Genomic DNA, 27,947 nt, shown 5'->3' with positions numbered 1-27,947 from the left:
TTCTCGATCTGCTTGCAATAAACAGATTTTTTTTTTACTTTTTTACTTCAGGAGAACGTCTCCTATTTTTTATAAAATGTAATAATAGTTCAATAATATGTATTTATATTTTTTAGGGTAATCAATTCATCGCTATGGATAAAAAGCGAATTATTTCAACAGATGCAACTGTTTATGTTGAGTTAATTTTACTCATAAAGTTAATATCATTCGAAAAACACTCGTAATCGTTTGAATTATCTGCATATTAAATAGGGGTTTTATTTTATTCGATTTCCAGATAAATTACTTCGTCTTCTTAGTATTTCTTTCAACCGGAAGTTCGCATTCGAATTAAATAAAGGATACTGACGAGTATGCCAGGAATATTATGAGACTCCAAATAGGATCTTCAAGGTAGAATAAGGATCAAGATTATTTGAAAAGGACTAAGACCCTTGGCGTTTTCTTCCAACCCGTAATTTTCTTTCACATTAAACAACCAAAGTCAGGTACAGACTCAACTACAATGTCAATGTAACTGATTTTCCTTTATTGAATAGCGTATATATTGTGGTTGTATCTACAAATAGAATAATTAAGGACATTAATTATATGCATAAGCAAGCTTAAAACTTATTAACCAGACACGCACACACAAACGCTGTTGCCACAGTTATGTGTGCAGAAGAGGTTTGGCGGAAAAGAAATTGTTTAATAAAAACCATTAACACTAAGGAAAACAGATTTTCGTACGTTGTTTTGTTTTTGTTTTACTTCGCCCCATACGTGCCCGAACGAGCTAAACGGGAACCGGGAAGCGAAGGCAACACTAGCAAAGGCAAGAAATTTAGGTATTTGGGTCGTCCAATGGTGTTCGTCTAATCACTTCTGAAGTAACGGGAAGAAGCGGTTTCCTTGGATTTCATCTACACTAGCATAAGGTTAAATTATACTCAGTTTACGTAAATCGTTTGTATTGAAGTTAATTTACAGTTCTATCTACTAAACTCACAAAACAAACGGCACTAGAACGGCTATAATCGTGTGTGTGTAAGTGTATTTGTTGGTTAGTATAAGGGTGCATTTCCTTCTCTGTTTTCTACTCTTTTTACTTCTCTTTTTTTCTATTCTTTCTCTTCAAAATACTTGATGTGCGAGTTCATGCGCTTGCGTCCTGTTTAACCCATCTCTCGTCAGCTTTGATATGTTAAAAAAAAACCTGCGTTTAAATGCAACGAACGTGAGAATGTAGGTTGTAGTTCAATTCGTATCCTTCCTAATCTAACTACCAATTTCGTTTTCGGACGCATCTCGTTGCCTTGTTTTTCTTTTGAATCCTCCCCATCTTTCGTTTCGTGTGTTAGTAGTTCTTTCGTATTTTGTTCATATTTAATATGCTTAAAAAAAGAAGCAAACAAAAAAGAAGGAAAACATAACAAGCATTTTTGTTGTTGTTGTTGCGTATAAGTTTACAAATAAAATAAGGAGTAAATAATTATCTGTGTATGTGTAAATATGTATAACCGTATATGTATGCGTATGTATAAGGATGCGCAGATAAAATAAGCTAGTGTACACACAGGTTGGGGCCAGTTAAGGGGGGGAACGTTACGTTCGCTGCAGCTTTCCGAAGGGACGTTTCACTTGAGTGTAATGCGTACGCCACCGTTCGGCAGCTTCTTCATCATGTTCCACACCTGTATCCGCGTCATCTTCGCGATCGAGATATCATTAATGGCAACAATCTCTTCGCCGGCACGCAGCAGGCCCGACTTTTCGGCGGCACCACCTGTTGAGCGAGAGGAGAGTTAAGCAAGGGTGTCTCGCTTCAAGGTTCTCGACACACTTACCCATGAAGATTTTCTTGATTATCAAAGGTTTGTTGCCGGTCGGTGAATCGTAACCACCCTCGATGGAGAACCCGAGACCGGCACCGTCCTTGTTGATTTCGACCATGCGACAACCTTCCGGGACTTCCGCGGTGGAATAGGAAGCTATTAGAATGGGAAAAGAAGGAAAAGTGTTAAGTTAATGAAATTTAGCTCAACAATTCCAGAATAGCTATCAGAATTAGTGAAGATCATCCGAGACACGCGAGCTGTAGACTACAAGACCTTCATCATTCAGTCTAGAAAAGCTTGCTAAAGGACCGCATAATCAGATGTTAGCAGGACAAATGCTAGAGGGCTTCAAGTTTCACATCAAAGGTATAGGGATCTAAAGGTTGGAGAGGTCTTCCAACAAGTCGCTCATCGATACAAATTGAAATCAAATTTCCATCCAAATTCTTCACTAACTCTTTCCTGAAGGAGCTTAAGCTAGATATTGGAGACAAGTTAAGGAAAAGAGGCTTTTAATGACCCTGGTATCCTGGGGCGAACAAGGCCCACTCATCCAAGCTCAACTGCTTCCTTATCAATGTTGTATCTTCTTATTATTATCTGTCTGTTCATAAGACCTTGTTAAAGCTAGAACTTCCATAACAGGATTGATTTCTTGGGAAGATCATTATATCTAAGAACAGTAGCCACATTGTCTACCATCTTCAATCGACTCATGTACTCAAGACCCGACTATGAGTGAAACCGGAAGCTTAACCAGGATAGACTTTTTAAAAAAAATCTTTAGAAGACTTTAGAATATTTTGGGAGGACGGATTGGTTCTCCAAATGGCTACAAGGTACTGAACAATCGTTTAGCATAAAATATAACGCCACGAGACGATGTATATAAGAATAAGCTCTCATGACTTATAATTTCTGTCCTTGAATACCATCAGATAGGAAGAAGAGGAATCCCCTTATAATAGAACCTTATATAATATTTTATCTAACAAATACATACCATTGTCGGTGGCATTGCTAGAGGAACATTTGGACACATCGTCTGCCGACAGGAGACCATCCTCGGATGCGGTACCATCGAATACACTTTCAGCTGCAATGAACAAAACCACATAGGAAGATACAGGGATTAATATTAACCTTAACTCCAGAGTAACACCGCTGCCTGCTCACCTTCATTCGATGCCACATCCATGTGGTCGAGATCCAACGAGCGGGACGCTTTATGTTGGATCTTGAGCTTCCGCTCGTACTCCGTCGCAATCTCGCTCTTCTCCGCCAGCGAGCTGAGCGAACCCATCGAGGGTCGCTTCAGTTTCGTCAGCGTATCGAGCACGAGCGACTTCGAGCGGGTGATTACCATGACCACTTCCGGTCGTGGTGTCTAAAAAGCAGAGAAGTAGGAGAGTAGGGTTTCGGTTTAGTAAGGGTCAATTGGCCGGTACGATCGTCTCTACTTACCTTAAGTACGCTGAGTGACTCGCGATGGGTGAGACCTCGCATGCTGAGCCCGTTGATCGACAGGAGACGATCGCCCTTCTTCAACCGTCCGTCCCGGTCCGCGGGTGAGTTGGTGAGAATTTTGTGGATCTGAGGAACAAGGAGCTCGATAAAGAATGCTTTTCTGATAAGCAGCCGGTGAGTTACTTACCGTAATCTCCTTCGCCTCATAATCGGAACCACCGGCAAGCGTGATTCCGATGCTGCTCTCGGGCGTTTCACGCTGCAGCACGACAACAAACGCTTCCGGCGTGGCTAGCGGTGGATCGGCCTCCTCAATGATCAGCTGCAGGTCCTGCGGCGTGATCAAGCTGTGACTACTTCCGAGCGACGAAAAGCTTCCATAATCCGACGGTGTGCTCTGCAGCGTTTGGGACGATCCGGTACAGTTGGGTGCGACACTGCCCAGCCCGAGACTGTTGGTTTGAAGCGAAGAAACCCCGGACGAGGAAGACGCCAACGAATCCCAGGACGAGAATCGATCGTGTCCGTTAGTGGTTTTTGGTGTGGCATGTACCGGAGGGCTAGTGACCGCGCTCGGCACGGTAGCTTGCTGCTGTGTAACGGCCGGCGTCTCTTTCGGTGGCTGTTTAACCGGTGCCGGGATTACCGTACTGTTGGCGGATTTCGATTCAAATGACTTGCGAATTTCGGCCAAATTTAGCTTTTTCGTCTCGACCGACGAACGGAGCTCGCGTCGAACCGGAACTGGAGCCGGCGAAGGTTCGCTTGTAGGGACCGAGCGTGGCAAGTTTGGAGGTGACATTTTCTTCTCCGTACTCCGCAATCCAGCAATGGTTGGCGATGGTTCCGGTTCCTTGTGGGAGATGATCGTACGGGCCGCTTCGTGGCGTACCCATTTGGCAAGATCCGACATCGAACCGGAACCGTTCGGTGCATCGCGCGAGATCTTCTTCGGCTGCTCGGGCACGATCGTCGTCTGAGGTTTCTCAGCTAGCGGAAGCGGCATGGCCGAAGCAACGATCGGATCCTCAACGATCGCGTTATCCTCCAGATCGGACACGACCTCCACGTACGACGCCACCTTTATCACCTTATCGACAATGCTGTCCACACTGTCCACCACCTTGTAGTGGGTTAGTTCCTTCTTTTCCTGCTCGTAACCGATCTGCTTAGCCGCGGATCCCAGGGAACCGTTGGTGAGCGAACTTCTCGGTTTGGACTTTGACTTCCGACGTTCCTCCTCCTCATACCCATCGGTACTGTCTCCATCCTCGTATCGCTTTGACTTCGTACCGCTGCCGAATGCGCCGACATCTTCGATCTTAAGATCACCCCGCCCATTACGACACTTGGCCGAGGCGAGCACATTCTTCCGGTTCATGGACGCTTCCGACGAGGAAGATTTCGACAGCTTCCGGCTAATGTCGACGGTCGGTGTACTGCCGACCGAGCTACAGCTAGCCTGCGATCCCGAGCTGGACGTTAGCGTCGAATTCGAGCTCGTAATGGATGTGTTCGTTTCCGAGCTGAGGGTACGCGTCAGTGCGTACTTCTCGACGGGAGCTACGGGCGCAACGGGTGAAACAGGCGGTGAGGACACACGGGAACTCAGCACCGAATCACTATCGTCCCCACTTTCATCCTCCGTGCTGCGCAAACAATCCGTCGATCCACTTTTCGGTGGATAGACGAGTGAGGTGCGGGGAGGCTTTACCGGTGGCATTGGTGGAAGTGGCTTCCGGAACGTTGGCATCGCCATCTCTGACTCCGATTCAGACATCTTTGAATCCGTGCTTTGCTGACGTATGTTGGTGGCCGTCGATCGCAGTGCAACCGCCGGCGAAGGACCAGTCAAGGAACTCAGGCTCGTTTTGGGTGGCATTGGAAGAGTGCTCGTTTTGCGACTGTAAGAAAGCGGTGCTGGAGGTTCAACGGTGGCCGGTTTGGAAATTTGGACACCGGACGAGAGAATGATTTCCGAATCCTTGCTCTTGATGATGGGCAGTCCGATGATGCGCGACTCGGGCAACACTTCCGTCTCGGGCACCTTCTCCGGGATGACGAGTCCGCGCAACTTCGACATTGACTTTTTGCGCTGCTCCAGCAGGTTCGAGATGGAGGACTTCCAGCGATCGTCCGTGGCTGCGGGACTGTTGGTGCTGCCGAGCGATGCGATACTGCTTCCATTGGAATATCCCGAGAAGCTTGTCGTACGGGCGAGCACTTTGGACCCATCGACACCACCGGCCCCGTTCGACCCGATCAGCGGTTTGATCGAGTCGGTCCTGTTCATTGGATTTAGATTCTCGACACTGTACGCCTTCCCGAGCACGACCGGCTTGGACGTTTCCAGGCTAAACTTGGCTTTGTACGGTGTGTTGTCACTGGTGGCGAGAGTCGCCGTTGCCGTCATCGATACGCCTCGATCAACCTCATCCAGATGCTCCACACTGTGTGCCTTCTTGCGCAGGGTTGCGTACGTTTCGATCGCTTCGACGGATTTCTTCGAGGTGGAAATGTCCCGCGACGAACCGAGCAAGTTCTCCGAGCTCTTGGTGAAATCTTTGCTAAACTTCCGTGGCGTCGTTACCGGAGCTGTGCTGGTGTGCTGTTGCTGCGGTACGGGCAGGGCGGCACCTTCAGCATCGGCCGCCGCACTGGAAAACATAGCGATCTTGTCCCGTACGCTCTTTTCCGACTTCTCATCCTTGCGCCAGTTCGATCCGACCAGCGATATCCGGCCCGTTTGCTGTGGTGCTGCCGGTGGTTTGCCTTGGTGGAGATTGTGGTCGGGCACGTCCACCGAGCGGCGGCGCTGCTCGAACACGCTCTGCAGCGATTGGTACGCTTGCGGGAGTTCCTTCCGGCTGAGCATCGACTCAGCGATCGAGGAACTGCGGGTCGGGAAGGGTGGTGGCTTGCGGTAACCGGTGTCCCCGGTCGGTGTGTGTCCGGTCATCTTGCGGGGTACCGGTGGTGGATGACTTTTTGGCAGATCGGGCAGATCATCATTGAAGCTGTAAAACAAGCAAACGAGAGAGGTTGAGACATTTTTTATTGAAGAATTCCTCAATTTTCCACGAGCTCTCAAAGAGAACCTCCGTCGCCATACTAACCTGGAATGTTTGTCGTGCGATTTGGCGAGTACCGGTGCACCGTTCATAATCGTCATCGCGGCCACCGGACCCGGGTTGGTGGAAGCGTTCCCGTTGACACTGTTGACGGTAACAGCGTCCGCAGCAACAGTGGAAGGTTCGGTAAAGTTCGGCGGGAACTCATGCCCATCCGGTGGTAGTCGTGAGAATGCCGGTGGCGCTACTTTGCCACCATTCGGGGCTGCGACGGCGGCGGTGGATAAGGATGTGACGGTGGAGACGGCGGACGGTATGAGCTGATGCACGGTGCTGGCGATGGCGGTCACGGTGGTTGTCGTCGTCACTACATTATTCATCGAGTCCATGCTCGTGACACTGCCCGGGGCGGTACTCTTCTTGTCTGCGTCGGTTGTGGTGGTGGTAGCGGGGCTGGCGGTGTTCTGGGAGATGACGACGACGGCTGGACCTTCGATGCTATCGGTGCCTGCTGCCGTTAGCCCGGACGAAGCGATATGGTGGCTGGACTCTGCGAGATGGTATTGGGAGAAGAAAGCCAAATTTAATTAGTAACTGAATGTCCGCGTGCTCGGTGCGCTTATACAATATTAAATTCCTTCAGCAAAGATTATGAAATAGCTTGCGCATGGTGAATTTCTGAGCCCCTAACAATCGAAATTCAAAGGAAAAGCACAATGAGATAAATTCAGATACTACTAGTATACTGCGTCAATGTTGCTTTACTCGGCTTGAGTTGCGGTTATATGTTACTGCTATTTAAGCTTATTTTTATTTATTTATTTATTTAAGTATTTATTATTTACTTATTTATGTATTTATTTATTTCTATATTTATATATTTATTTATTTATTTTTTGTTTAATTTATTTATTTATTTATTTATTTTTTAGGTAATCATATCTATATTTCTATATTTTTTTTATTTATTTCGATAATCATTTATTCATTTATATGTTTATTAATTTTTTTCAATTCTTCTTCAATCTTCTTCAATTTTCAATTTCTTCTTTGTTACTAAAAAATCAGAGAGAGTTGCAGTAGAACGATAAGTACTCCACAGTGTTTTACTTGTTGTTTAAATTTATAGATAAAACTTTTTTTTTCTTATTATTCCTTCAGTTGGTGATTTATGTATTCTTTTATAAATTTTTTATTTAAATTTTTCTCTTATAAATTGAAATTTCATAATTTAAATATAAATAAATAAATGAAATTTTCTGCAGTTGATATTGATTTATATTTCTTGCTTTTTTAAGTTAAATAAATGCAATTAAAATGTGTTGATTTTGTATTCGTTTTCAGCTTATTTTTTCATGTATCGAATGATATTTTTATTTGAGCTGATCATTGGGATACATCTCTTTCTATTAAGCTTTTATGGAGTACATACTTTGGAGTTAATACTTTGTATTCTTTAGCCCCATGTGGACACAAATGAGATTCTATGCTGTCACTCACAATTAAACTGTTGCTCTTCTATCCCATGTGTGTGTGTGAGTGTCCCCAGTCCGACTTGGCCATCGCCCCATTAAAACAATCGAGGCGCGGTTTTAAAGCACCCGCAAATTATCGTTTTGATTTGTTGTCTTATATGTTGTCACTGCCTGTGCCGATCGACCCTCCCTCTCCTGGTTGTTACCGCAAAATGCAAAAACAAATCACGCCAATGATAAATGTGTGTGCCGGTGGTAACATAAATTATCTGCCAAATTGCTGGAACACCCATTTAACGAATATCTGCTGCCCCGGTTCCGCTATTTTATCACATCGCACACACACGCGGAACACATTCCTTCCAGTAGCAGCAAACAAACAAACTAATCAAAATAAATATTTTTTGCTGTTGCAGTTCCCTATGCTGCTACTGTTTCAAACCCGTGCGCCATTCACGGCCAGCACGTTCGACCAGCTCGCAAAAGGTTAAGTAGTTCGCGCGCGCCGTAAATTGTTCATGCATGACTCAAAGCACAGAAACTGTCGGCAAACGGCAAATGCCGGAATGTTGACTGACTGTTGCCGCTCTGTTGCCGGAATTATTGCACGCCTGTCCACGTGGGTGGGTCCACCCGGGCGGTGCTGCTCAAGGTGGTACTCCTTCCCCGCCATCTCCGGATCTCCGGATGTCAATTTTCGGTTATAAATTGTTCGAGCGACGGGTGCGTCCTCACTCGATGGAACACCAATCGAACGATCGATTATTGACAGTTATACGACACGATCGGCGGACTGCGTTGTCTGTGTTTGAGTGCGGTGAATTATAGCAGATCACATCCGTTCCAGTTATGGGAGGAAGACACAGCACAATATAGGAGGCGGAGACATCAAGACGCCTTCGCCCGGGCAGACTTTTTCGCTTTGATCAATTATCGAACGGCAAAAGAATGGGAAGCAACCCTCAATAACGGACAAGTCTCAATGGCGGTGTGTGTGGTCGCTTCTAGCAAGGTCTCACTACTCCACACGATGTCAGATGAATAAATCAATAATTGTTTCAATCAACTTCCTTCCCTGTAGCCGTGCGACACAGCAGCTATCGATGGACAGTGATCATCGCCAATCTTCACGGAGGTGGTGAGCTTCCAAGAAGCAACTTTTCCCCGATCGCTACCACAAATCACAACAACTATCGGGCGGAACCTCGTGCAGATATTTCCCTCTGTTTCAAGGCACGCACGCAATGCAAGGACTCCATGGTTCACCGCACCGAAATGTTGGATCAAACCACCGGCTGTGTTGTGCTGAGAACTATTATCTCAAGACCAACAACCACCTATTTCCACCCCAATTTTTGTTTCAATTATCTCAATGGCGATAGATCCCGCTTACTTCCGCCGTGAATTGTATTATATGGGTCATAACGGACGGATGGACGCGGTTGTTCTTAAACGAAACGTGACCCTCGGGCGGGGTCACTCGGTCGGGCGCGGGCTTTTTTTTGTTATTATTAATCGCGTTCGCCCGACGGTAAACGGTGTAACGCTGCGTCACCACCTCCTCCTAGTGGCGTGAGTCGAGAGACCGCTTTCCGCGTCCACTCATCATGAGGAGATGGTGGCGGCCATTGGGAGCATTTTGGAGTGGGGTGTTGTGTAATATTCATTCCACGGGTACGGATTTAACGTCTGTAATTTTTGAAACCATTGTTTGTCTCCGGTTTGGGGTAGCTTTTTTTCCGAGGTGGGTTTTCCCTTAATATTCGGTTGTTAATTAATTAGTGCAGGTGTTCATGCAAAGCAACTCGAATGTCTGAAAAAGAAAATGCTTATTTGCATGTAAATCGTGCTTGCTTGGAGGCAAAAAGTGGGTGAGTGGGAGAATGGCTATGCTTTTATGAAGTACAATGAACCTTTTCTTGTTTAAAAAAATAGCTTTTGAAAGCATGACTTTGTTATGTGTGCATTAAAATAGTAAAATAAAACTGTATGGTTGCACAGTAATCAGGTAATTGATGGTTCAGAATAACAGCTTTAAATTATAAAGCAAATATAGTTTAGGCCAACCAGTTTGATGTATTTAAAGTTAATTTTGAGCAAAAGAAATGGTACCTTAATAATATATCTTTGTCGAAGTGTTTGTCTAAAGTTCAGCCTGCAGGTATGCAATGCATTTGTAATTTGTCAGTTTTTATCGAAAAAAAAGCGTTTTCTTCTTCAAGTCTTTTTAGAATTATGCTCTTTAATTTAAATCTCTTCCTCTTGCATGATTAATCGTCTGCTATTTTGTTAATTCTAATAGAATGGCCTGGTCGTATTGCTGCCCACTATTCAATACAAGAATTACTTATAGAATTTTTAATTAAGATCAAAATAGTTCAAGAATGGTGTATTCCTGATAAAATACCAATTTGAATAGTTATTTGACTACCTAATAAAAAATAATACATCGGGAATCAAAGACAAAAACGATTTATTTAATAGTGATTGCATACATTCAGGCGTAAAAGAGAGTAAGTAGCTAATAACAAATCGTATTAAATCGACTGGTGATCGTTTAACTATATTAAATTGAACCTCAATATAACGGGTTGCTTTAAACATCTAAACATGTATTTAGAGGATCTTGCTTTTATCACAGGTATCCGATAGCCTTCTATGAATTATTTAGACTCTTTTAATTTGGTCTTAACTCTATTGGCGATCTATTTTTGTGCTTGGATTTGAGCTCACAATTATATGGATTTTTGTGCCATGCATTAACGAAAATGCTATTAGATTGGACCGATTTTTAGTATTGCAGGCCTTGAGACTGTTTTGCAATCGGATTGCATACTTTCAGGGGTGCTAGAAAGAGGATAATAAGGTTACACCGAATTGGCTTTAACATTACGCAGACAGATTCAATATTCAAATTCTAGTGGTTAATTTCAATTGGAATAACTATTTTTGAAGAATTTTTAAAGCTACAAGTGACTTTCTTTCTCCATCACTTTAATAAAGCAATATCGCGAATCACTCATCCAATTTAAATTTAAAGCTGAACAAGCGAATAAATTCACACAAAAAAAAAAACTGCCTTAGCGACTCTACAACTTTTTTTCGCCACACAGCAGACAACGCTCAACTGGCAGAACTTTCCAGAACTGCCGTGTCCATGTACGCGTGTACAACTGCCCTCATAAGGGGAAAAACTTTTTCGGCAAAACGGTGCTCTCGCGCGTAGTTGGAAACATGATTTACCACCGCTAGATATGCAAACTGGTTCTTCCGGTCGGGTTTTGGAGAGCTTACACCATCGCTTACTACAACCCCCAAATGGAAGAGAGAAAGACAGAGAGAGAGAGAGAGAGGTGGCTGGAGTGCAAGAGAAAGCGAACGGAATAAATCCTTCTCCTATGTATCCTCAGAATGGAACCCCAGAGCTGCGGGGCGAAAGGCAAGCAATGAAAGAAACTTAAATCCAAAACGGTAAAACATATCGGGTATGACCACCTCTCCTTCGTTCCTTTGACTTGACCCACTGCTCCTCATGCTGCTCCTTCGAGTCCCACTGAAGCACGACATTAATCCGGGGGATGCATCATCAGTCCGCCGGGAGAGGTGAGATCCTGTCCGGCAGTTCGATTGTCACACCGCAACCACAGGTCTACTTCCACCGGTTTGCCTACTGAAGGCGGAGAAGATAAATGTCGCGACAGACTTGGACTTGGGTCGGACTTGGGGTTTTTCTTGATCGTCTTCTTGCACGTGAGGGAGCTTGTTTTGAGAAGGGAAAAATGTATCAATGTTGCAATGAGGTCCTCTCGCTCTGCTCTAGCGCTCCGTAGTCAGCAAAAGGGCAGTGTGACGACCCCCTCGAGGGTTGGGTTCGCGGACATCAGATGCAACACACCAACCTTCTTCTAAGTTGGTCGGAGAGGTGTGACTCGGATCGCTACGATCCTGCAGTACACGATAGCCATTTGTGGAAATGTATCTAATTTCTTCGCTCTACCCTTCGCACCGTTTTGGTCTTGGTCCTGGGGGTGTCAGTACCGATGTTAGTGGGCTGAGCGAACAAACGCACAAATGCCTATTTTGGCGAGAAGTCACCTCGTCCCAGCACTATGGGAGCGAGTCTTTAACAAACCGTAATGAGAAGTGTGTTTTGGGGGTAGTTTCTTGAACTAAAATTCGGATAAATTAAATTTATTTGATGTAGGTACTAAGGTTCTTTAGTTAAAAATTTCAGATCTAGGTGGCGCCACCATGTGCCATTATTTGAAGTTTGAAGAGTGCAGTCCCTCGAGTTTTCAATCTAGAATAAAAAATAAACTTCTGACCAGTCGTAGCCGACAGTGCGTCCAAGAAAATTTTAACCTCTCGCTCGCCTGGTACAACACGGCGGCCAAACACCTTCTAAATGGCAATCCGCGTCTTATGTAATCCGGTTCTGAACCAAGAGTTCGCCCCATGTGCTGTTGCTGCTGGTGCTGGTCAGCAACCTATGCCCTCCCGCTATTCCAGGACTGAGAGCAGGAAGGAACGACTCTCAAAGCCACTCGGAGATGAATTTCGGATTTTATTTGTGTTACTTTTAACCGGAATGCATACACGGAAGTGCATCGATGCACCACAACACAGCTGTCCGTACACTAACGACAAAAAATCCTCCCTGGAAATGTGTGTTTTCTCTTCTCCATCTTCAACCGATTCTAACCATCCAACCCATGCCACTGCTGTGGGTTTATTTTTAATCTAGAAAATGCAGCTGAAATGGCCGTTTGCGCGTGTTAGCGGGGCGTGAGCGTGCGCGCGCCCGTAGATTCCTTACGGACGTCTTTTTTTTCGTGCCTCTCTCTTGGTTCCAGAGCGCAGAAATAAATGGCCGATCGCGCGCGCCTAACCCGGCAGGGGGCCTTACCAGCAGTCCACGGTACACACGTTACCCGGGCCGAACGAGATTCTGCCAGTAGAAGTGTTCTCGCCGGCCAAAAGCAGGAATGGCGTGTGCAGAACATCCCGCTTGGCGTCCTTCTCCTGCTGGCCACCCTCCTCGTTTCCTCGATACGATTATGGAAGATCATGTGATCAGGTTGAGAAGGGTACAAAGCAGCGAACAAAACGACAAAGGGGAAACGGCGCAAAACATGGCCACGGGTTCATTGACTTGGGGGTTGCTGTGCTAGTGGGCCCCCGGAGCCACACATTTGGCAATCGATCGGCGTGTGGTGATTTTATACTTTCTCGAGAAAGTAAATGGGAAAAGTCGCTTTGGATTTTTGAGTTAATATTTCACCCTTTGCTAATGATGCTTGAGTGTAAATAAATTATTATAGCAGTATTATAGCTTTGTTACTATAAACCCCTCCCCCCCCCCCCCCCCTTCGGAAGACCATCAAGAACTTAAGGATCGCTCGCTGTCCCTGGAATCCAGTCAACTATTAGAAAGCAGTTAACTGGATCTTGTTTGGGTTGACGTCTTTAATCGCTCGTCTACATCTTCGTCACGATCCGCAACGGAACCGACACGTCAAGATATCACTCATTCTCAGAGCTTTAAGCCTATGGGTCCAAACAAGCTTTTGTGCATCCCCGGCTATGACGCAATCTGACAAATAGCTACAGCTAAAACACTACTCTGCCCCGTTTAAAACATCCAGACTTTGCTCCATTTTCCACCAAGGAACGGCGCTTAAGCAATTCACGAAATGGCATGCCGATTCCGACTGACTGACTGTTATGTCTTCAGCTCATCACCTCATCGTACAAGCCAGCTGATGCGTCAACCAAAAACAAAAAAACTCCCCAAAAGGGAGGTGTAAAAGTGGGTCGCAAATGACGATTTGCTCCCCGGTCGGTTCCCGGGCTGATTTATGGTGCGCCGAAACGCGACGACCCCCGAAGGCACACCACTCTCGCGGATGGGAATTTTTTCGGGACTCGGGAAAAACGTGACAAGAATGGAGGCCATGGTGTCACATGGCCGGCCAGCAGTAGTAGCTGGTCCTCGTGCGTGCGAGAGATTTCCGCGAGCCTAATGAATAAATACAAACGGTTAATGCAAAGCCTGCCGAAAGATACAATCACCTACCAATAAGGGGGGGGGGCTTCAGTGTGCAATTTGTATTTTTCATGTTTTACTTTTTTTGGGGGGGTGATGCGCCACGTACAATAATTTATGATAAAAGATGTACGCTGTGTGAGTTTGTGTATTTGTGTGTGCGTTAACATAATGGAAAGATAATAGTATGTTTTACGGTCGTTAAATCAAAAGCTTTGACAACAGCACGATCGTTCAGATTAAACGAAAAGGGTGCACTTTGGGTAAGTTTTATTGCATTACTTTTTTTGTTTTTTTTTTTTTGTGGGAGATTTTGTTTCAAAGGGGGGAATCTATTGTCTTTTAGTTTGACAAGCCGGGGATGAGAGGAATCACAACAACATTCAATTTTTGAAGCATTAAAGGTTTGTTCTATGTGAGTATTAAGTTTTAATTTGAAATTATAAATAATGTAGACGACTTTGTCTTGGTTTATGAGATCTAGGGAGCGTTATGAGGCTATTTCTATATGTCTGTGTCAAATATACAAAAAAAAAACAAAGTATCATAGTTCCCTTAGTTTCATAATTAGGCCTAATCGACTGAAGATCGCGGATCGTACCTCGCCAGGGCTGAATCTTGGATATAAGGTGGACTTGATTATGAACGAGAGATGTAAGAAAAATTAGTCTTTAGCAATAATCTTTAGAATTAAAGTAAGAGATATTGTAAAAGTCCATGAAGTCAGTAAGATCTCTGTATCAACTAGCGTCGATGATCGCTCATAACAGCGTGTAGTTGACCATGATAAAACCTCGAGTATCAGTCCAATATTCAACCTTCATAAACAATATTAGCAGATTGTGGTCAACATCGGCAAGAATCTTTTTCTTCTTAGCACTACAACCTCGCGAGGTCTTGGTGTGCTGTTTTTAGCTTCCAGTAACTTGATTTTACCCGTAGGAGCTGAGTAGTTAGTCCTGAGTACGGAGAGGCCGACCGGATGGAATTTGAACTCCGGTCGTGATGGTGAAGACCGGCGCCGCTGTTCCTTCGGCCTGAGACCTTGTTGACCGATCTTAGTTAGACTAGTTAGAATCTTAGTCTAATATGAAGAAACATCTTAACTGGTAGTACTAATATTATTGATAGGTTAGAGTGGTCTAAGTTGGGTTGAAGTGAGACGAGAGTTTAATCCAATCTCAACATAATCTAGCTTCGAATACACAGCACATGAGGATGTAGTACACAGACATGCTGCTCATAAAATTAGTTCATAGGTTATTTATAAGCCAAAATAACAACTATAAAATGACAAAGCTATTAAAATTTATAAAATAAAGAATAATCTGTATCAAATGATTTGCCACTGACGCCAGAAAGTAGTAAAAATCCATCCCCACTCGCCCTCCCAACAGAAAGGCGCGCGTCTACTACCGATAAGACAAACCACAAAGCTTGCAACGTAATTTCACATTTTATTTACGATTCGTGCAATGTTTTATTATGACGCCCGAATAGCACCCCCGATCAGCAGATGGGCAACGGCACGATTCGATCAGCAAAACGTTCCACCGATTCCCGCTTATCTCTCGCACTGCATATGCTCACGTTCGCGCGATAATCGATCGAACTTTCCGGGCCCATGGAGTAATGGAAATGGGACCAAAATCGTGATTGTTTTGGCACAAATAGCTACGGCAGATATCGGGAAAGATGGAACGATAATTGCACCACCCTCACCGACTCCCGATGATTTCCTGACAACCTTTTTTTTTTTGTTGCCCTGTCTTACTGGCGAGCCGGGAGAAAAGATTGGTTTGATTGGTTCTTCAGTCGCACGGAACGGGGCAGGGAAGCATTCGCAATCGACCTTTTCGATCGATCGATCGATCGTACGATCGGAAGCTTTCCTTTCCGGTGGCTCCATTGGCAGTCGCCCTTGAACTTGCTCGCCTCACCGGCGCCGTAGAGGTCTGCTCTTCCGCCGAAGCTCGAAACTGCCGGTGGCATTTTTGAAGCTGCGTGCCTCGTACAAGTTTATTAGCCGGCCTCTTGATTAGGCGCCGTCCACGCTGAGGAAAGGGCTACCGGTGGGCAGCTAATTGGGTTCGAAATGTTCCAAATATTTTACCCATTCTGCCAGCGCTTAAGCTTAAGCGTACCGAAATCCAAACAACTAACTAATGGGATTAAAGCGGTTGTGGTGCAGCTGGCTACCTGTTTGCAATGCCATTCTTGCGTTTATGCGAACGCGAACATATGCGAAAGCACATATTAGTCGACGGGGTGGGCTGGAATTAACAAATTTCCTCCATTCCATCCGGCGCGTTTGTGTTGGTTTTTGACCATTTTTTAACGAGATTAATTTACTACTTTAAGGGGGTGAATTTCACATTAATAACCTTTGAGTAAATGGTAGTAGCATTGGAGTTATTAAGAAAATTTCAAAGGAAAACCCTCTTTTCCTGGAGGTTGTTTAACGTACCAGCTGAAGCGTTCGGTTTAAAACAGAAATTTAAGAAATGAGATCAGAAAATGTTAACATCATAAGAAGTCCGTATACTACCCAGCATGTTGATTAGATTTGTTGCTTCACTTTGATGTGATTGAAGAGGTTTTTTTTAAATTTAAAGCATAAGGTCAATCAACTTAAAGACTTTCGAGAATTCAACCTCAATTCATCTTGTCCGTTCATTCAAATTCAACCTAGCTAGTTTATTCGTATTCATGTTTTATTCATCTCATAACATATCATTCCCTCGTAATGCTCTTATTTTACCCTCACAAATTGCCTACATCCAGGCGTCAAACGACTTTTTCAATCGATACAGAATCGATCTAATGTTGGCAGTTGGTAGGTTCTTTTCTAATAATAAACTCAGCAAAAATAAGAGTTGGTTTTTCTCTTTCTGTACATTGATTCGTCCTAAATGCCCCATTTGGTGTTTCATCCTCCTGGGAGAAGAAAAACAAACTATTTGCTGCTTTGAAATAGATTCCTTTGAAACGGGTACCTTTCCTGTTTTCCTCTTACTTTTTTATTCTAATGAAAAAATAAAAATACTTTGCCTCATTGCAAATGGACCCAAGCTCTCCAGTGATGAAGAGTTTAATGGGCAGCACTTCAAAAGCATGTTTGCTGCTCTAGTTCCGCACTTGAAACGTGAAACAGAAGCTCTTTTTTCCGAGCGGCAGGAACTAATCAACCCAAAAGCACCATTAAAAATATGTTTCCAGGTACAGAGTTTAATAATTTGAGCTTCACCACCGAACGACAAACTTCCGCTGCTAATTGAATAGAAGTGGGTCCAGTTTTGTGCCAACGATTATGATTTTTTCTCTGCATTCGCATCATCAAACACAAATTGAAATCGATGTCAATCGATGATCTAGCTTTGCCGGATGGTCGTGGGACGGTCAATTAAACACGCTACACTGCACTGCAAGCGTATCGCTTTAAATTAATCAATGTGACAGCCTCATTTTCCATCACTGCAGTAGCTGTTCGTTTATCATGTTTTCATGCAGATATTATTTTCTAACTACCACATCTCTCACCTGCCTTCCACACATCAGTGAGCACATTGTTTTTTTTTTTGTGTACGTGTGTCTTCTTAAAAGCACACATCATAAGGTTAAACAATAGATGCAGTAACCGCTTCCATTATATGTCTGCCCGGATGCAGATACTGGTTGATTTATGCAACTCGAACCATACTCTCTCTCTGACATCGATATAACGCCTGCATGACATGTGCGAAATAGTGATTGACCAACCAACTGAGGAATGAGTCTCATTTTTTGTCACTCTTATCAAAGTGACACACACACTCTTCACACGGGTTAAACACTCGTAAATCAACTGTTTCAACGCAAATTCCAACAGGAGCCGCACCCGAACAACGTCGCTAATCAAACTTTTAATCGCTTACCCAGCAGTTTTGTGACGCATTAGGGCTTTATATGTTTGTATTTCGCCCGGCTCAATTTTCTCCCGCGGGAAAAGTGTGGGCCATTTTCCGAGCGACAGAAATAAAAGCGCGATAACGATCGCGTTACCAAAACAATCAGAACAAACACCTCACTTTTAAAGTTCTGCCTGTTTTTTTTTATGATTGTGAGAATTAAAATGGCCATCACAGAGGGTCCCCCCTTTTTCCTCTTCAGTCACACAAAAAAGAAGCGAGAATGAAAATCACACCAGCATGGTAGAAAATGGAATGAAAAATTCAAGCCATCAAAACATGCCGGTGCTGGTGGCTGGTTTAAAAATTTCTCGCTCAGAATCGTCTCTTGCCCTTTTTTTGTGGGAGGCAAACGAATGGGATTATCCAACTTTGTCTATTTTCAACAGCCCAGCACCAGGGGAAAATTGAGGGTGTTGAACTTTTTTTTTGTGTGTTTCTTATGTTCAACCGTCTTATTCTTCTATTTTTTGTAATCTTTTCACTTAAACAAGTCTAGATCTTAATGCTGGTGCTTTTAAGAATGCAAGAAAAGCCCAAAATTCTACTGTCCAGAATGATGCTATTAGCTGTCTTATAGCTAGATAGAGGACGAGAGGATGGAACCACTTAGACATTGGGCTGGACTGTAACGGTGCAGGACGTACCGATGTCTTCGAAACAAAGGAACTCACCCGTAACCGGGAGCTTCTTTTGGTGCCACAGATGGGGACACACTTGAGGTACTTTAAAGAAACATTAAAATCTAAGCATTTTGGCTAGTAATTGCACACCGCTTCTGGACAGATTTGGACGAGAAAGAGCAGCAAAAAAAATGCTCATCTTCTGTGGACGTGTGCCAACGGTCATTTGAACCAAGGCAAATGAGGAAATTTGGTCCTTGGAAAAAGAAAAACAGGGAAACCCGATATTAAACTCACGAACTATTTGTCCCAAAGTAGACAATGTAGCACTATTACCCCTTGGACGGCTTTGGGTTAGTGTTGGGAGATTCGGAATTTGGAAGATTCGTAATCCAATCTCAAGAAAGATTCGAATCGTATTGAATCCTAAATGGCGGATTCAAATCTGATTTGTATTTGACATGGAGCCGAATTCGATAAGAATTCGATAAGGATTCGAATCAGATTCGAATTCTATAAGGATCCATATCCGGGATTCGATTGGGATTCTATTGTGATTCTATTGGGATACGAATAGGATTCAAATGGGGTTTGCTCGAGATTTGATAGGGATTGGAAAACAGCAACTGAATTGGAATAATACTGTTGTTTAGTGGAGACTTGGTTAAGGTTAAATCCCTATTAGGATTGGGATTACCCACTGTGATTCATTTTCCCCATCACTACTCTGGATGTCAGAGGCTGTGGCCCTGCCCTCAGCGAAGGTCACAATGCTTGATACTATCCGGCCAGTCTCGTTGTACCCATGTACGATAACGAAATGAAAGTTTCGTGTCGGATCGTAAGGCACACCCGTGTGGCGGTGGCAAACACACATTAGTGCCGAGCGTCTAATGGAACGGAGCCGAGGGAAAATGGTAATTTTGAGATTCTGTTTCTGAAGTCTTTTTTGCAGTAAATGGTAATGTCCACAAAATCTTGAAATTCAAAATTTGAAAGCGAAGGAGGACTCGTTTTGCATGCCCTGGTGGAAACTTCTTCACGGTGCTGGTTCATTGGGAGAGCACAATAAAATCATTGTAACGCCATGGTGCAGCAGTGCCCACGCGACTTCCAATCCGACGCAAGAAAGGCTAAAAGTGGGTGACTATCAATTTGATTAAAATTGATTATCGACTGATGGCAACGATCGTTACGACGGGGCAGCTGTTTCGTTCTGCGCCTGATCTAGCACGGCGCAGCAAACTTCTCGACGGTAAGTGAGTGCTGGCTTAAATAGCATTAGAGCCGGCGTAGCGGTCGGGTTGATGTTGCTGCTGCTGCCGGGCTTACACACCACAGCCACTGACCTATATTTTAATGTGATAAATTTTCTCTTTTCTTCTTCTTGCTTCGCGCCCCTTCAACCCTATCCCTACAACATTCCGGGACACCCTAAAATGGTTCACCACCACTAGGAGCACCACCACCAGCAAGGGGCAGATCTAATAGCGCTTGATTCGGGGTGCTAGATAGCGTTCTTCGATGAATCGCTCAGGAATTTGCAGCCGCCGGTTGGTGCGATGGGGTTGGTGAAAGGGCCAACGAACACACACACGGACACACGGACACCAGGAACAGATCAGCAACCGGCAGCAGGGGCAGCACAGCAAAGGCAAAACAAATGGATTAAGAAATCGGCCAAAGATAACGAAGATGTGTGTTAAATTAAATTAAATGAGTGTGTAACTTTGCATCGATTTTTTAGGTCACCGTTGGCGAGCGGGTCGCGGAGAGATTTAGGAAGCGAAAGCATCGATCGGACCGCGACCGGCGACCGAGGGGTCGCTAGATTGAGTGACGCCCGACGGGTTGAGAGAGAGAGAGAGAGGCAGGGAACAACCTCCCCGGAAGGCAACTGGTTTTCTTTTGTAGCAGTTTTGTAGCAGCACCCTTTATTCGTCGGCCAGTCAGCCAGCCAGCCAGCCAAGCGCGGTGTTGCCATAATTAGTTGCAACAACTGCGGTCGGGATAGGTACAATGGAGGTTTTGTGCTGCGAAAGAAAGTACCACCCTGCGCTATTCGGGTTGGATGCTGTGTGTGTGTGTGTTTCGCTATCGGTTTGGAAGAATTATCGTTTGGAGCGATGGTTTGGTAGAAGAAAGCAGATATTTATGGTAAAACGGTGTAATTTATGTTGGTAAAGGGTCATGAAACTGGAGTTACATATCTCCCTTCTAATTGATTATACTAGGCTATATTTTGGTTTCATGCAAATGAAATAAATTTGTTTAGTTTCACGTGGGTGATTTCAATAAAGGGTGTAAATTCATTACAATCAAATTTACTTAAAAATATATATTTTTTTATCACAGACTTGAAATATTTAAAAAATCTTTGCATCAGTGTATCTAGCGTCCATTGGGGCAATTTCAATTGTCAAATTGTATTTATTTTTCAATTATATCTTTTTTTAATTAAGTTTTTGCTTCTCAGTTCTGAATCTTTAGTTTACTTAGTTTTTATTCGTTTGTTTATTTTTTTATTGTTATTGTCTCTGATTTTACTTTTTAATTTATCCTTAAATTCTGTTAATTTATAATATTTTTTCTTATTTTTTGCAAATTTTCTGTTTTGTGTTTTCAAAATCTCAATTATTTTTTTATGTTTTTTTGTTAACACAGGCATTTAAAAATGAAAAATGATTATTGTGTTTCAGCTTTTTTCAATTACATCTAACTTTAATATAAAATTCTATTTCTGTTAGCCTTCTTATCCTTATAGTTTTTACTTCTTCTTTTATTTATTTTTTGCTCTTAGTTTCTGCTTTGTTTGTTCTGCTTAATCTTATATTCTACTATTTTCTCATTTATTCTTTTTTTGTGTTTTATTTCCATTACTTATATTTTATCTATGTTTGAAAATTGTTTTTCTTTATTGATTTCAATATTATTAAAATTGTTTTACTGTTTTACTAAATGAATTGAAACCTATTGATTTAATTTAAAACTAGTATCAATCACTCATCAGAATTTATCTTTCATCTAAAGATGTTGCTAATTTCAAGTAAAATAAATAAATAGACCAAAACATTTAAAGCTTGTTTTCTAGAACTAAAAATAATTGTAAAAAAACAGTTCGAACGTGTAACTTAGCCTAATGTATTTAGACATTTGTGTATAGTGTTGAGTCGAACAATACGCCCTAGGTATCAATAAGTTACTGCTAAATTTTTCTTTGTATCTGGTAGGCAAATTTAGTGAAATAATTTAAGATTAAAGATTTCAGTTTTTACGTTGAACTTCACGAGAAAAGGCCACCTGTTGCAAATAGGAATAAACGTCCTTTAAAAATACCCCAACATTTGTATATTCAGGTAGATGGTTTAAAATTAAACCTTCCCATAATGAGAGCAAAAAACAAAGTTCTCAGAAAACAAAACCCAAAACTACGATCTAATCACCAATAGATCCTCCACTATCCAGCTTTGGCTAATGAACCCATATCCTGCGAAACAGACCCCCCCCTCCCCATCGAAGGAACGGGTGTTTCTTCCCATTCTAATGAACCTATCAAAATCGTACATTTATCACGAATCGCTCCAGTCATCTCGGCGGAATGAAACCATTCTCGCTAGGGTCCCCATTTGTTGTGGTAGGTACCCCACTACCTGGAGAGCTTTACGGTCACTACAGAGGCCTACAGCGGTCGGCGGTCCTCACCGGGTTCTGAACGTGCGAAAAGTGCCAAAATCAACAACAACAAAAAAAAGCTGGCAGTTAACATATAGAGTAGAGCTGTTAAGCTTCCCATAAAGCACTTAAGCGCGGTGGGGTCCTAAACGGTTTTCGCGGGATCGCTTCGAACTGGGCGAAGAAGACACAACAATTATGACTCCCGCCCGCCCGGGTGTGTGCAGCGTGTCTCCCGTTGCTGAAAGCTATAATCTGTACAAATTATTTGTGTTGAAGCACACACACACACACACACACACAGAAAAAAGATAACCTCCCCCCCCCCCTCCCCCCGAAGGAATCGATGCTTTTATGTTGAGGTTCGTATATGGTAATAAACAAAAATAGCTAAGCATCGGCCGCATTATTTCCAAAACCGCCGTTGGTAAAGTAGCTGTTGAGGAGGAGATTCCATTCGGGCCCGGGGGGTGTTTTCGGAATGTCTACAATCCCAAGAGGCGCGCACACACATGCAAGATCCACAGCCACTGCCGTAAATAAGCCCATTGTCCCACGGCGTACGCTATTAGTACGCTTGTGTGAACATGGCTGAACATCGATAAATTAATTAAGATCTCTGTTTTCCACATTGGTGAAAATAAAGTTTCGGGGGATCTTTTTTTCTTCTTTTGTGTTGGGTTTGGGAAAGGGCGACGAGGATCTTTATTTCGACATATATCACACGACTGGCGGCAGCAGCAGTAGATTCCGCGTCTTTATGCGTGAGCTGCCTCGTCGTTGTGCTACGTTTGCTCCCAAGCATTCTAGGAACGCTAGGAGAAGAAAAGATAGCTTCAGGCAGATCTCTACACCACCATCGAGAGGCTAGCGATAGGAAGGGAAAATAAATAAAATACCCAATGGCCATAAAAAGTTGGAACTAATTTGTACTTGTGGCTATTATGTGGCTGCATGGAGAGGCTCGCCAATGTGACGACGAAACCATTAGAACACGGCTGGAGCTGTTTTTTTTTCTCTTCCAGGGAGAAAACCTTCACTGGCGACCTTCGTTAGAAAGCAACAACCACCACCAAAGAGCACGAAGAGAAGATGGTAGTAGCGAAGAAAAGCCGAGAACTCCGATTAATGAGGTGATTTCCCGTGCCGTTTTTTTGTGTTTGGCGGTTGCAAAATCTTGAATCTTTCGGGCTTAATTATCGGTAGCCCGAACCCATTTGTCTCTTGGGCGAGCAGAAGAAAACGCATTTTCTCCACACAGCATCACTCTCGTTTGGAGTTGGGGCAAAAGCAACCGATCGGTAGCCGGAAAACGGTACCCAACTCAAGCTCCCCCGGCAAGGGTTCATTCATCTTCGGTTTCAAGAATCGCGCATTAGAGCATAAACGGGGTTAGCCACCGACTGAAAAAATAAAGGTTTGCGGCGTGCGTGTGGTTCTTCGGTAGCGTTTTATGTTACAGCACTGTTAGCGTTGTTGCTTCGGTGGTTGGAATAGAAGTAGGAAGTCTAGAATATACCAAGTGAGCATCTTACGCCATTGAGACGTTCTAAGAGGGAAGCAAGATTTCCGATTTTAGCAGGAATGTAACAAAATCCTAAACACTGCGCGATGGAGTCGATGAGGAGGTTCGGGAAGGTCTGTTTATCCAATTTATAAAGAAATGTTAGCTTTTCGTGACATGACATCCTCTCGGCAATGAATATTTGGTGGTTTAAAGAAAGAACCTGAAGGGACTTCGGGTTATGTTGTAAGAATCCTATCGACTTCGTTCTTAGGTCTACAAGAACCTTTTTAAAGTTATTTTAAGAGAGTATATACTGGAGAGCATACAAAATTATCACGAACCATCTCCAAATGGTTTACGTTAACTTTCTTATGGAGACGTCAACTTGTTGCTATGCAACTGCTGTAGCAGGCCTTTGTAATCTATTGCAATTCCCCCGTGTTTAGACAATTCTACCAGAGGTTTTGCAGATTTTGGCGCCGTGTAAGCATAAGAAAACATTTAAACTTCAAACAGTTTTTTTATAGCCCACATATCAGTGACCAGCAACTCCAGAGAAATAATTACCAATATGAACTGAACGAAGCTCTCATCGACAGGGAGTTGTCGTCGGGTCTAAGAAAAATACAGTGGAAGTACTTAAATTAGTAATTCCACTTGCTTCTCTCGATTTGTTGGGCTTTTTATGTCATTTGATGAGAGGAAGGCAAAATAACTGTGAGAGGCCAGAATTAGTAAGGTTCTACTGTCCCAGGATTTTTGCTCTCTCTTTTTAGGTCCAACGAAGAAATCGGTTAAAAGTGGGAATTGTGTAAGTTTCTTGAACTTCATTGCAATAGGGGTTTTCCTAATCCACATCAAAATAGATGGAGAACTCAAGCCAACGACGGTGAACAAAGGCTTTATATTAAAACAGCGACTCAAACTCCTAGTTGGAATCAAGAAATAGGCCGTCAATATAGTCAGTGAGTCTTCTAAGGATTAAGAAACGATGTGATTAATTTTCACGACGCTTTAGTGGAATGAAGTCGATTTTTTTAAGCTAGGACCTCAGAGCCTTGATAATAGATTAGCAACAAGATGGATGAAGAACTGCTCGCTATAATCATATCTATCTCAATCTAATGAGATTGAACTTAATCATTGTCAGTCTTTGCCGGCCTTGGCTTAATATGGTAGAAAGTATTTTCAACTTATCCCGATTAGTCTCTACAGCATGTACAAAGGGCATGGACTATTTTTCTTGCCTGAAATATTTTTAATAAAACTATAGATAATTCATTCAACCATGTGCCTGTTTGTCTAAATGCAAACAAATTAAACAAAACACAATATCCTAGGTGTGAATAAAGCAAAACCAACAGCAACCAACCATTTCCCAATTACACACAGAATCAATCAGTCGCACTAATCCTACCCGCCGAAAAGCCCTTGATTTACAGGCGACAAAAGGATTGACCTCTCCTAAACAGTGAAATGGCTCCGCTCGAACGCAGATTCCTCGACTCACCCCGCACGCCAACCCGTCCAAATCGTCGGGATGAATTTGCGAGCGCTTCCGATATCGATTTCCATTTGCATAATTAATCCTATTAACGAACAGTTCTTATCTCACCGGCAGGCACGGACCCGTTGACAGCGCTGACAGGCGAGACGGCGAGACTTCTGTGGGTGAGGGTTGAGCAGTTTGTCCCGCTTAACCCGGGTTTGATTGCGAACTTATCAGCAAAAGGCTCTCTTCGGTCGCGTTTCTAAATGGCCTCCTCGCTGCCCGGAGGATGAGTGGTTTCAGGCGAACAGATGACAATTTACCGGGATGCTGCCGTCTGTGCTCATGTTTGACGCTGATAACGGGCGATTCCGATGCGATCGAGTGAGTGTGGCGGTGGTACCCGATCGATCAACACAAACCCACTTTAACACAGAGCACCATCGTTTAGCATATCATCAGCAAGCTCTATCGCCGATTCCCAAAAATCCCCCCCCCCCGAAAATATTGATTGTCCATGGTTTCCAACCCTCCAACGTTTATTGCGTGTGCCCTTACGGGTGCGAACTTGTAACTGTATCATCGGGCCTGTTTTTTTGTTCTGTTGAATGGGCGAAATTCAGGTTTATCTCACCACAAAACGAGAAAAACAAAAAAGCGTTATTTACGATCATCGACCAGCCGACGTAACAATGTTGATTTTACCGAGAACCGCATCCGAACACACCATCGAATCGCCACAGTGGAGGCCGGCGACCGATAACGGAAGTTTGTAATTAATTATCAATTAAGGGATATCATCGACCAGGGGGGAAGTTCCCTTCGTCTCCTTTCCTTAAGGGTCCGAAATAAAAATCATCCCATAAAATAGTGGCAAAGATTAGAGGGCCGTGCCGCAGTCCGGCCGGAGCAGAAGAACGTTTTCCATCATTAATGCTTTTATTTTCATGTTTAATTTGATTATTAAGCCTTTTTTTGCCAAAAACCTGACCCGCTAAACCGAACCGGTTCCGGAGTGCGTGTGTGTGTGTGTGTGAGGGGAAGGTATAAGGTCAATGAACGGGGAGTTTTGGACCATTCATTTCCTGGATTAAGGACAGCAGATATACAGCCGAAAAGTCGATCGATATTCATTGAAGGTAGCCAGAATGCCAGCACTTGCAGAGATGCAATAAAATGCAGGATTGAGCGTACCCATAACATGAGTTTTTACGATGATCGTGTTTCAACATTAGTGGCGATCTGTGAATTGGGCGCGAGCCATTATTTTCCTCCTTCCGAGCACAGTGGGCAAAGGTCAGATGGCTTAATCAGGCTCACGCACCTTTACCCCGTTTGCTCAGTGCGTGCGAATGCAAATTTTTTTGCGTGGAGACTGACCTAAATCCATTGGGGGAAAAGTTGTCCCCCCAAAACACAAACCCGTTTTCCACTCGATCGATCGATCGAGCGACACGAGAGAATTGTCATTTTAAACATCGGCGTAAGTAGATATGGACGCAAAACCGAGTCGAGCTGTTTGCAAATAAAAGTATAGCCCTAATTTCAGCCATTTTTTTTCTCTTCCAACTCACCACGACATGGTTGTACTGCAAGTTCCTCGCGTGTCTCTAAGGGAAGGGGGCAAGGGTTGAGGTTTACTCAAAATTTTACCGGCCCATAAATATTCACCTTATTTTTCTTGGCCGGCAACCTTTCACTTCTGGGCGACTGCTGGATGGAGGTTGGATGCGTTTTCTTGCTTCCTTAACCCCTTCAACTTCAACGCAATTCGGGCTTTATCTCGTGCAGTTGCCCAACACACACTGCCTTGCCTGGGGGAGCTGGCTCTTCATCGGTAACAACAGCACAAAAAATAGCGTGAGAGACAGAGAAACTTTACCATTTGCAGTAAAATGGATGCCACTTCAGCCAAGGTGGAACTCGGATGGAGCTAGTAACAGCTTACATTCATCACACGAAATAGCCGATGGTGTGACCCGATTCTCAGCTGTCAGGTGAGGCTGTTGCTGCTGCATCTGCTTGCACCGTTGTGTCTTGCAGTTTTCTTTTTTTCGTTGAACGATTCCGAGAAATTCTTCAATAAAAGCAGCAAACTGCAAGAAAGGAAGATCCAATTTTAAGGACCCTTTGGTATGCTTCTTGCTGGGACATACACTCTCGCAAGGGTGAAAATCTGTTGCACAAGATAACATTTTGACAGCATTAATTACCAACAAGCTTTATTGGGTTGAAGCGATCGTTTTGGCGGTCCCGAGACATCCCCGAATGAGGGGGAATAAAATCCAGTGACATTCTTTTTTCCCCTTTTTTGTCTCCCTTGGAACTGGAACTGAAGATGCTCAAAATTGAGGTTGCAGAATGCATATCTGCACGGATGCAGGTCCGCAAAGTTGCAGAAAGGGACGTGCTTTACCGAGCTGCAGTGTGCACATTGAACCAGTTTTGGAGGACCCTCGTTCTCAAGACGATGAAGAAATAAAGGCAATCTTCTCGTCTAGAGGGTTTCTTGAAGCCTGGAAGCCACACCATACATGACGAAAGCTCCAGTAGTGATCCGATACACCGTTTCTACTGCACCAAAGACCCAGAGACACATTCGGTCGATTAAGTCATTGGCCAAACATGGTCAAGAAGACGACGAAAATGGAGATCCCGTACGAAAGCCAAACAACCTCCGGGGGCCCGGGGGTTCGGAACGATATTCAAACAGATAGAAAATCAATTGAGAAGTTTGCAACGTTTTCGAGCAGTTTTGCTTCACGAAGACGTGTTGCGTGAACGTGTGACCAAATTTAGTGGTCCATCGCACCATACGGTGCTGCAG

At 43.8% G+C, this 27,947-nt stretch overlaps 1 protein-coding gene across 2 annotated transcripts in view; it reads right to left on the bottom strand.

Moving 5' to 3' along the window:
• Positions 1-504: 504 nt before the first annotated feature.
• LOC118504048 overlaps positions 505-27,947 on the bottom strand; it is a 219,262-nt gene continuing 191,819 nt past the window's right edge. For both annotated transcript variants that reach the window (XM_036038052.1, XM_036038051.1), the window contains exons 5-11: positions 6,407-6,911; positions 3,478-6,307; positions 3,288-3,416; positions 3,000-3,210; positions 2,827-2,919; positions 1,833-1,976; positions 505-1,771 (exon numbers count right to left, since the gene is read on the bottom strand). In XM_036038052.1, the coding sequence (XP_035893945.1) occupies positions 1,623-1,771; positions 1,833-1,976; positions 2,827-2,919; positions 3,000-3,210; positions 3,288-3,416; positions 3,478-6,307; positions 6,407-6,911 (4,061 nt within the window). In that variant the 3' untranslated portion in view covers positions 505-1,622. The remainder of the gene's footprint in view (positions 1,772-1,832; positions 1,977-2,826; positions 2,920-2,999; positions 3,211-3,287; positions 3,417-3,477; positions 6,308-6,406; positions 6,912-27,947) is intronic.

Source organism: Anopheles stephensi, chromosome 2 (assembly GCF_013141755.1).
Source record: "Anopheles stephensi strain Indian chromosome 2, UCI_ANSTEP_V1.0, whole genome shotgun sequence".
Lineage (NCBI taxonomy): Eukaryota > Metazoa > Arthropoda > Insecta > Diptera > Culicidae > Anopheles > Anopheles stephensi.
This window is presented reverse-complemented; position numbering and strand designations above follow the sequence as displayed.